Source organism: Nansenia antarctica (genome assembly GCF_963989245.1).
Source record: "Nansenia antarctica genome assembly, chromosome: 1".
NCBI lineage: Eukaryota > Metazoa > Chordata > Actinopteri > Argentiniformes > Microstomatidae > Nansenia > Nansenia antarctica.
Window position 1 is genome coordinate 22251557 of NC_137674.1, and position 11649 is coordinate 22263205.

Consider the following 11649-nt stretch of genomic DNA (forward strand, 5'->3'; position numbering starts at 1 on the left):
TATATTTATATATTTATATATAGAGAAATAGAAACAACAACAATACCGTAACACAGGAATGATATGATTACTGTTTGTCATCTGTTAAAAAGTTAGGAACTATACCTTCTCATGAGCCATATGGATACTTAATAAAACTAAACTTTGCATTGCAAACTGTACATATTATTTTATACCTCACAATCCCTCCCCAGTGCTGTTTAAGGCTTAGTCAGGATTATGTAAATGACGTCAGCTCACTTCCTGTATAAGACATCTTGTTACATGGTTAAGACACCTGACTGTTAGAGCTGCCAATCATGTGGAAACTAGAAGAGGAGATGGAACAATACGATACACGGCACACACCAACCCTAACCATACCTACCTAACCCAATAGGCCTAACCCTACCTACCCAACCCTAACCCTACCTACCCAACCCTAACCCAAACCCTACCTACCTAGGCCCTAACCCAATAGGCCAATTAACACCTAACCCTAACCCAACAGGCCTAACCCTACCTCCCTACACACCCCTACACACCCCTGACATGATCATAAATAACAACCCTACACCTTCCAGGCTAGTGTCACTACTCTGTCTGTGTAGGGTTGTTATGATCATGTTAGGTGTGTAGGGTCTTGTGTAGGGGTGTGTAGGGTCTTGTGTAGGGGTGTGTAGGGTCTTGTGTAGGGGTGTGTAGGGTCTTGTGTAGGGGTGTGTAGGTGTGTGTAGGGTCTTGTGTAGGGGTGTGTAGGGGTGTGTAGGTCTTGTGTAGGGTTGTATATGGGTGTATAGGGGTGTGTAGGGTCTTGTGTAAGGTTGTGTAGGTCTTGTGTGAGTCTCTGGAGAACACACTACAGCATATCAGAGCGTAATACTGCAGCTTGGCGATCACTTCAAGTTAAGACCCTGATGAAGCACTCACGGACACACTGGTTTCCATGGAAACATCGAAGAGCAGGTTGACTAGGCCAGTGTGTAGGATTCCTCTTAGCTTTTTTTCTGTTATCAATATTACTTCAGTTATCAATATTACCTCAGTTATCAATATTACCTCTCCAGACAGCTGGATTACATGACCTGCTTTGAAAAGAGTAATATAATAATAACATACGTATAATAAAAGATCAATTTAGCTTTGACAAAAGAAAGACATATCATCCATCATTTGACTGTAGCGATGTACACCTGAGTGTATTAGCTAACTAGCATCACCAAAAGTAATGTAGCTAACTAGCATCACCAACAGTAATGTAGCTAACTAGCATCACCAACAGTCATGTACAGGATCAGAGCCGTTTGTTCATGTGATATGATGTTGGAATGATCTGAAGTAGACGTGCAAAACAAGATGTATGTCAGATACAGGTTGTCTGTATGACACTAGCACTGTTTCAAGCTCAACTCAGACTGGTGCCAGCGTACATACAGGAGCATACAATATAACCCTCCAGGTTAGAGCACATTACATTATCTCTGATCAAATATGACCTTTTCTATCTTAATTATCTTTATAATAAATAAATATGAATTATTATACCTAAAATATTTATAATATATTGCTAATATATTGCTATAATATTACTATATGTGTATAGTTTTGGTCTGTGCTGTCTTCTAAATAACAGTTACGTCTCATATCTGTGGAATGTATCTGAAGCCGCTGATCGCTTGAGTTCTCACCATGATGGAGAGAGCAAGGAGGGGGAGGGAGGGAGAGAGAGAGAGAGATAAAGAGAGATAGTGAGAGAGAGAGAGACAGAGAGAGAGAGAGAGAGAGAGAGAGAGAGAGAGACACAGAGAGAGACAGAGTGAGAGACAGAGTGAGAGAGATAAAGAGAGATAGAGAGAGAGAGAGACAGAGAGAGGTAAAGAGAGAGAGACAGAGTGAGAGAGATAAAGAGAGAGAGAGAGAGAGACAGGCAAAGAGAGACAGAGAAATAGTGCATGCATGTAGTTTGTGCAGTTGTGGTCACTGATGCACTGTATTGACTTATTCCCTCAAAAAATAAAATAAAACTGGCACCTTTCAAGATGACTAAGAACTCTGGGGTCCTTGTGTCTAGTGGACTGTCTTCCTACTTTACAGACACAACAGTTATAACACCACACAATGAGAAAGATTTAAGGAAAACTATTTGGAGAAAAAAATAGCTATAATGGCACTGGCCTCAAAGAGAAAGTTCTGGTCTTTACAGAGAAGAACAGGGTTCTGGTCTTTACAGAGGTGAACAGTTCTGGTCTTTACAGAGGTGAACAGTTCTGGTCTTTACAGAGGTGAACAGTTCTAGTCTTTACAGATGAACAGGGTTCTGGTCTTTAAAGAGGTGAACAAGGTTCTGCAGACCTGGTCCTGTGGTGAGAGATAAGAGACCTGATCTGTCCATATTCACAAAAGGTCCTGATGGACACCTCTCTCTCTCTCTCTCTTTCTCTTTCCATCCCTTCATTCCAGTGCTTCATCTGTAGGAGGCTCTTCTCTAACAACATCAGACAGTCAGGTTCCATTTCCCTCATTTGCCAGCAGTCAGTTTTACTAATCCCAGAAGCCTTTCCCCCAGAAGGTCGTCTGTGTCTGTTACTGAGGCTACATATGCTGGGCGTCCATTATGTCCAGGTATTTGGCTTCAATGATGTGAGGAAGCACTTTGTTCCTGCAAAAGGAGAGAGGACAACACACTTCATATCAATTTACTGTTTACCTTTTTACCACAGTAAATATATATCTCATGAAGCACACAACATTATAAACAGCATTATAAACAACATTATAAACAACATTATATACAACATTATATACAACATTATATACAACATTATAAACCTACCTCAACCGTAAGCTCAGTCACTTTACTACTGTCACTTATGTCTTTGACACTATTGACACTTTTTATTGAATTATGCCTAATTGTAAATAATCTTATTACGTACGATTGTCACTTTTTAAAATTATTATCTTGAATTATGCCTATTGCCTTATTGTCAGATGCTGCAATGTCAGGAACCGAAGCCTAAGAAGTGTTGTCTCTTACACTTGTGTAATGTGACGTAACAATAAACTTGAAACTTGAAACTAAAGCTGTAGAAAACCATGTTCAAGTGATATAAGCTGAGATAACACTGATGATAACGTGAAGTTGTGTCTCAGGGTCAGGGTTAGCGTGTTGTGGTGATGATAGGGCTAGGGCTAGCGTTAGCGTGTTGTGGTGATGATAGGGTTAGGGCTAGCGTTAGCGTTAGCGTGTTGTGGTGATGAGGTACCTGATAGGGATGAGCAGGATCATGACCAGGGGGAAGATCATCTTCATGTAGGGGAGGGGGTACATGCCGAACGCACACAGCACCAGCAGCTGCATCATCTGCAGGAAGGTGAAGTAGTGGATCTTCCTCTGGGGGACCTTACGGATGTAGTGGGCGGGGGGGTACGATGTCTGGGGGGGGGACCAGAGAGAGACAGTGAGACACCAGAGAGGGGTGGGGGGGGGACCAGAGAGAGACAGAGAGACACCAGAGGGGGGGGGGGGGGGGGGGGGACCAGAGAGAGACAGAGAGACACCAGAGGGGGGGGGGGGACCAGAGAGAGACAGTGAGACACCAGAGGGGGGGGGGGGGGACCAGAGAGAGACAGTTAGACACCAGAGGGGGGGGGGGGGGGGGGGGGACCAGAGAGGGACAGTGAGACACCAGAGGGGGGGGGGGGGGGGACCAGAGAGAGACAGTGAGACACCAGGGGGGGGGGGGGGGGGGGACCAGAGAGAGACAGTGAGACACCAGGGGGGGGGGGGGGGGGACCAGAGAGAGACAGTGAGACACCAGAGGGGGGGGGGGGGGGGGACCAGAGAGAGACAGTGAGACACCAGAGGGGGGGGGGGTGGGGACCAGAGAGAGACAGTTAGACACCAGAGGGGGGGGGGGGGGGACCAGAGAGAGACAGTGAGACACCAGGGGGGGGGGGGGGGGGGACCAGAGAGAGACAGTGAGACACCAGAGGGGGGGGGGGGACCAGAGAGAGACAGTGAGACACCAGAGGGGGGGGGGGGGACCAGAGAGAGACAGTGAGACACCAGAGGGGGGGGGGGGGACCAGAGAGAGACAGTGAGACACCAGAGGGGGGGGGGCGGGGGGGGACCAGAGAGAGACAGTGAGACACCAGAGGGGGGGGGGGGGGGGGACCAGAGAGGGACAGTGAGACACCAGAGGGGGGGGGGGGGGGGGGGGCAGAGAGAGACAGTGAGACACCAGAGGGGGGGGGGGGACCAGAGAGAGACAGTGAGACACCAGAGGGGGGGGGGGGGGGGGACCAGAGAGAGACAGTGAGACACCAGAGGGGGGGGGGGACCAGAGAGAGACAGTGAGACACCAGAGGGGGGGGGGGGGACCAGAGAGAGACAGTGAGACACCAGAGGGGGGGGGGGGGAGATGCACACTGGAAGTCACCATAAGGTCTCACACTGCAACATGTGGTCCTACTGCATTTACGTTGACATGTTTGGCCTTTAGCAGACGCCTTATTCCAAAGCAACTTACAATCGAAAGTGATTGTAAAGTGAAAGTAAAGTGAATATAAAAACATATACAAGTATAGGGGGAAGCAGGTGCCTCAGGTGACAGTGCTGGTACTGTCCCTCCTCCCCCCTCTCACCTGTCCCCCCTCCCCCCTCTCACCTGTCCCCCCTCCCCCCTCTCACCTGTCCCCCCTCCCCCCTCTCACCTGTCCCTCCTCCACCCTCTCACCTGTCCTCCTCCCCCTCCTCCCCCCTCTCACCTGTCCTCCTCCCCCCTCTCACCTGTCCTCCTCCCCCTCCTCCCCCCTCTCACCTGTCCTCCTCCCCCCTCTCACCTGTCCCTCCTCCACCCTCTCACCTGTCCCTCCTCCACCCTCTCACTTGTCCCTCCTCCCTCCTCCCCCCTCTCACCTGTCCCCCCTCTCACCTGTTCCTTCAGCAGCAGGGCCATGCGGTCACACATCTGGTTCCCGTCTATGGATGTGAGGGCGATGTAGAGGAACAGGCCGTACAGGACCGGCTTGGGGATCCACTGCAGAGGCACCGGCAGCAGCAGCACTGACGCCCCGATGAAGATGTTAGCTACCAGAGACGTCAGCCTGGTCTCCTTCACACTCACGATGCTGGGGGGGGGGGGGGGGGGGGGGGCGGACACAACCACAGGTCAGGCAACACACACACAATACAGAAACACACACACACACACAACACAGAAACACACACACAACACAGAAACACACACACACACACAACACAGAAACACAGGTCAGGCAACACACACACAATACAGAAACACACACACACACACACACACACAAACACACACACACACACACACACAACACAGAAACACAGGTCAGGCAACACACACTGCTCTGTGTTTAGCCACTAGGCTGCTCTGTGTTTAGCTGCTAGGCTGCTCTGTGGTTAGCCGCTATGCTACGTCTGTGACTCACGTCTCGTAGAGGTGCCCCCCCTCCACGCGCTGCTCTACGAAGGCCAGCTGGCGGACGTGCAGCGTGCTGTGGGGGAAGGCGGCGTGCATCCATGGCAACCCCAGCACAGACATCAGGATGTTGATGAGGCCAGAGAGCATCAGGTCCCAGTGGTACGCGGTCCCCTTCACCAGCCTACACACACACACACACACACACACACAGTTAATACACACACACACACACACACACAGAGTTAACACACACACACACACACACACAAACACACACACAGAGTTAACACACACACACAGGTAATACACACACACACACACACACACACAGAGTTAACATACACACACACACACAAACACATACAGTATATGTACTCTCACACACATGCACACACACACACAAACACACACACACACACACCAAGGTGCATCAACCTCCTAAGGTATTAACAAACACACATTGACAACGTGTGCTTTTGTGATTGTCAACAATGGCCTCACCTCCAGCCTTACACAAGCCTTACACAAGCCTTACACAAGCCTCGCACAAGCCTCACACAAGCCTCACACAAGCCTTACACAAGCCTTACACAAGCCTTACACAAGCCTTACACAAGCCTCACACAAGCCTTAAACACGCCTTAAACAAGCCTCACACAAGCCTTCCACAAGCCTTAGACAAGCCTCACACAAGCCTTACACAAGCCTTACACAAGCCGTACACAAGCCTTACACAAGCCTCACACAAGCCTTACACAAGCCTTAGACAAGCCTTACACAAGCCTTACACAAGCCTCACACAAGCCTTACACAAGCTTTAGACAAGCCTTACACAAGCCTTAGACAAGCCTTAGACAAGCCTTACACAAGCCTTAGACAAGCCTTACACAAGCCTTACACAAGCCTTACACAAGCCTTACACAAGCCTTACACAAGCCTTACACAAGCCTTACACGAGCCTTAGACAAGCCTTATACAAGCCTTACACAAGCCTTACACAAGCCTTACACAAGCCTTACACAAGCCTTAGACAAGCCTTACACAAGCCTTAGACAAGCCTTACACAAGCCTTAGACACGCCTTACACAAGCCTTAGACAAGCCTTAGACAAGCCTTACACAAGCCTTACACAAGCCTTACACAAGCTTTACATAAAGACGTTCAGAAGGCCGCCTAGCAAGCTGTCGTCATGACCTCATAACATCTTCTACAGCAGAACACCCACCTGTTCTTCTACAGCAGAACACACACCTGTTCTTCTACAGCAGAACACACACCTGTATCACGATCCAACTGTTCCTAGTTGTCATGGTAAGCTCAGGGGGTGTTGATTGGCTACCCAGGGTACATGGGGGAGTGGCTTGCCTGTTGGCGGGTCTCTCGAAAGGTATATTGACAGGTGCTCATTTGCTACCTGAAGAGTCGAGAGAGTGGAGAGTGGAGTTAAGCGAGGAGAGAAATACTGATTGAGACGCCTTATCTAGAAGAGAACCCCTTGGACAATTATTATCAAGACTATTACCGTGGGGAATATTGGATTACCCCCGAGGTCGTGTTGTGTCGTGTCCGGTTTTGTTTGTTATGTTATATGTCAATACTGAACGGGAAGGAACACCCCACTGTACGAACGTGCGGGCTGTTCAGTATCGCCGCGGACCACGCCACGATACATCGGAGCCAGGTAAGCCATTTCCCCTTAACAACCTGGGTGCTGTCAGCTAACCCTGAGCTAATCTACCTGTGTCCGGCCTCGGCCCTGTGTGGGAACGAGCCCATTGAGTATCCATGTACGCACATTGCTGTTGGGTCGTGACACCTGTTCTTCTACAGCAGAACACACACATGTTCTTCTACACACACACACACACACACACACACCTGTTCTCCTACAGCAGACACACACACACACACCTGTTCTCCTACAGCAGACACACACACCTGTCCTTCTACACACACACACACACACACACCTGTTCTCCGGGGCGTTGGTCAGAGACACGACGATGTTCTGGTCTATGAAGATGAGGAGGGCGAGCAGGAAGCCCAGCCCCATGGCGCTGAGCACGTTCACGCCGGACAGCCTCGCAAACGGAGCCACCGTGAACATGGGCCCGTTGTAGAAGTTGAACACAGGAACTGCAGGACACACACACACACACACACACACACACACACACACACAATGAGTCAGTTAGCGAACTGGGATGCACTGGGCTGGATTATGACTCTGAACGGTGATGGTAAAATGGCGGATCGAAAAATCATGAGGTTAATGATGAAGTTTTAAGAGTTCAGGATGTTAATTAGGTTGTTGAGAGGAGGGAAGGAGGAGAGGGGGGAGGGGAGGAGGTGGGGAGGAGGAGAGGGGGGGAGGGGAGGAGGCGAGTAAGTTGCTTTGGATAAAAGCGTCAGCTAAATGGTATATAATAATAATAATAATAATAATAATAATAATAATACTGACGTTCAATGTCGTTGAACAGGTAGGAGCCGATGAAGGAGAACAGCAGCACTGAGATGGGCAGGGCGCAGTCAGACAGCACCTCCCTCACCTTGGCATGGAGGAACGGACTGGGGGGGAGGGAGGGAGAGAGAGACAGAGGAATACAATTACTTTTGACAAGGACAATGACTGCCATTCTGACACAGTCCAGCTTTGTTACACAACTGAATCTGAGTGAAGCTGATCTGATTACTGAGAGGATCAGAGGATGCATGCTAATGCTAATGCTAATGTTAATGCTAATGTTAATGCTAATGCTAATGCTGATCTAGTTAGCCGCTGCAGTAGAAGCCCTCTGCCACCCTGCAGGTCTGGGAGCTGTAGGCCTGCCTCTCCTGAGGACCTCCATGGTCCAACGCCAAACATTCCTTTTCCATGAAGCATTTTTATGGTCATTTTGAAGTATATCGCATTTGAGATTTTATGGAAATAGCAAAAATAAATAAAAACATCCTTGAATTTGCTAAAAGGTTTGTACTACATACCTCCTCTTAAACTGGTAGAGAGTGTAGCCTACATACATGCATACCTACCTACCTACCTACATACCTACATACACACCTCCTCTTGAACTGGTAGAGGGTGTATCCTAGCCTACATACCTCTTCTTGAACTGGTAGAGGGTGTATCCTACCTACCTACCTACCTACATACCTACCAACCTACCTACCTATCTACCTACATACCAGGCACGTGCCGTGAGCTTTTAGATTGGGTAAGCATAAAATATAGAAATACACGTAATTACACATACACCAGGCACGTGCCGTGAGCTTTTAGATTGGGTAAGCATAAGATATAGAAATACACGTAATTACACATACACGCTATCAGTGAACGCAGTTTCAAGGAAATGCAATTTTGATGCCCTAGAACCCGCTAATAAACTGTAGTGTCACTTTGTGATCAGATTACCAAAAACAAAAAAAACAGTTGCCAGTTTCGACTATATCAGGGGTGCTCATTGTTCAAAGATCTTTTCAAGTAGCCAACCTACTAAGTCCAGTTTCAACATCGCACACGCACACACGCACAACACAGACACACACCGTTTCCATCCTCCATAGTAAACACAACACACTTTCTTTTCACACTTTGTCACACACTTCACACCTGGAGACACCGGTACTCACAGCTTTATAACATCTGAGCAGGTGAGAAGGCAGCTTTCCAGGGTGAATGTGAACAAGTCCAGAGGTCCAGACAACATCAACCCCAGGGTTCTGAAGGTGTGTGCTGGAGAGCTGGCGGACACATTCCAACATCTCTTCAGTCTATCTCTAAGACTGAGGAGGGTGCCACAGCTCTGGAAGACCTCTTGCATCGTCCCAGTGCCAAAGAAGGGACGGCCCAGCACCCCAAACGACTACAGACCTGTCGCCCTGACACCACAGGTCATGAAGATCCTGGAGAGGCTAGTGCTGCAACACCTTAAGCCCCAGGTGAAGGACTTCCTGGACCCCCGGCAGTTTGCATACCAGGAGAGCATGGGGGTGGAGGACGCCATCATTTACATGCTGCACAGGGCCTACACACACCTGGAGAGGCCACAGAGCATGGTGAGGACCATGTTCTTCGACTTCTCCAGTGCATTTAACACTATCAAGCCATCACTGCTGGCTGACAAACTAGCAGTGATGTGTGTGGAGGACTCCCTGACGGCTTGGATCCACAACTACCTCACAGACAGGCGTCAGTATGTGAGACTGCAGGGCTGTCAGTCTGAGGTGGTGGTGTGCAACACCGGTGCCCCCCAGGGAACTGTTCTGTCACCCTTTCTCTTCACCCTCTATACCTCCGACTTCCAGTTTAGCTCCGACCAGTGCCACCTGCAGAAGTTTTCGGATGACTCCTCTATCGTCGGTTACATCACAGACGACAGGGATGAGGAGTACAGGGCCCTGGTGGAGAGCTTCGTGCAGTGGTGCGACACCAACTACCTTTTGCTTAACACCAGCAAAACAAAGGAGTTGGTGGTGGATTTTAGGAGGAAGAGAAGGACCCCAGCCCCCATCACCATCAAGGGGGTGGAAGTCGAGAGGGTGGACTCCTACAGGTACCTGGGAGTACAAATTAATAACAAACTGGACTGGACTGACAACACCGAGGCTCTTCTCAGGAAAGGGCAGAGCAGACTGTTTTTCCTGAGAAGGCTGAGGTCTTTCGGTGTCTGCAACAAGCTGCTGCAAATGTTTTATCAGTCGGTGGTTGCCAGCGTTCTGTTCTTCGCCGTGGCCTGCTGGGGTGGAAACATCTGTGCCAGGGATGCTGCGAAGCTAAACAAACTGGTGAAGAAGGCCAGCTCTGTGGTGGGGACCGGGCTGGACAGCCTAGAGGTGGTGGCAGAACAGAGGATGGGGAAAAAACTGGCGGCCATGCTGGCCAATCCCTCCCACCCGATGTACTGCGAGCTGGCAGGGATGAGGAGCAAGTTCAGCCACAGATTTGTTCTCCCCCGTCAAAGTACAAAAAGATTTGGACAGTCCTTTATTCCAGCTGCACTCCGACTCTACAACCAGGCCCTGCAGGGTGGGGGAGACCTGGAGATGGAACTTTTGGAACTTTTTACTTATTGAGCCTGCACTGTTTTATGTATTTTATTGAATGTTTTTCTGTTTTCTGTACTGAATGTTTCCTGCCCTAACTGAGCTGTTTGACAACAAAATTTCCCCATTGGGGACAATAAAGGTTTTCAATCAATCAATCAATCAGGCACTTGACATCACATCACAGACCCTCCCTCTCAAAGTACTCAAACCATATAAACAAGCACAGATCGCCACCAGCCTCGCGAATCATATACATCATATAAACCGCTCATACCAGGCTTGCTGTAGCCGCTGGCGACTCTCCCTTTCTGGGTCAGTGTGAACATCGGTGAGCGAGCGGCCGGGCGGCCTTTAGCCAGTAGTTGTGTTTTTCCAGTCCAGTCCAGTCTACGAAATCCCTTTAGGTCGCTGACAGTAATGTCCATATTCACAAAATCAAGCAAGTTATCCTTATTGATTATTATTATTTAGATCGTTTGAGCTAGCTGGCATAAGCTATTCTGCCGGGCGAGAGGTGAAATGTTAAGTGAACTTGAAAGTGATAAGAGCCAATCAGTAGCTCTTATCGGAATGAAATACCTACTCTGATTGGCTGTAAGCATGCTTACCCTGGTCACATTAAACAGCGGGTTGAGGCATCGGAAAAAAATAAAAAAGACATTTTCACGCATTCGAATGTACGCGAGGGAAAGCAGAGAGCGCAGTGCTTATATGCAAAGCAGAGTAGGGAGTGCTTTACTCCTACAGGTGGCGCTAAAAATGCAACGTCAAAATGAATGACTCCTGCTGCCCTGGGCCCTAAAATACGACTCTTTTAATGAAAACAAACAAACGGTTACATGCACTTTTATTTTAATATTTTCCTTTTTTCTTTTTTCGTTGGGTAAGCACTGCTTACCCTGCTTATATGGACGGCACGTCCCTGCTACATACATAATACATACCTACCTACCTACATACATGCATACCTCCTCTTAAACTGGTACAGGGTGTATCCTACATACCTCCTCTTAAACTGGTACAGTGTGTATCCTACATACCTCCTCTTAAACTGGTACAGGGTGTATCCTACATACCTCCTCTTAAACTGGTACAGTGTGTATCCTACATACCTCCTCTTAAACTGGTACAGGGTGTATCCCATCCAGAGGGTTCCCAG

General features: G+C 48.8%; 1 protein-coding gene across 1 annotated transcript in view; it reads right to left on the reverse strand.

The window, feature by feature from the left end:
• Positions 1 to 2571: 2571 nt before the first annotated feature.
• Positions 2572 to 11649, reverse strand: part of slc4a11 (solute carrier family 4 member 11) — a gene marked incomplete at both ends in the record, with an annotated part of 81969 nt that continues 72891 nt past the window's right edge. Inside the window, 7 exons of the mRNA XM_080536325.1 lie at positions 2572 to 2638; positions 3246 to 3415; positions 4917 to 5112; positions 5446 to 5619; positions 7409 to 7574; positions 7903 to 8009; positions 11603 to 11649. The exon at positions 11603 to 11649 is cut by the window's right edge and continues 185 nt beyond it. Of these exons, the coding sequence (XP_080392451.1) occupies positions 2572 to 2638; positions 3246 to 3415; positions 4917 to 5112; positions 5446 to 5619; positions 7409 to 7574; positions 7903 to 8009; positions 11603 to 11649 (927 nt within the window). The remainder of the gene's footprint in view (positions 2639 to 3245; positions 3416 to 4916; positions 5113 to 5445; positions 5620 to 7408; positions 7575 to 7902; positions 8010 to 11602) is intronic.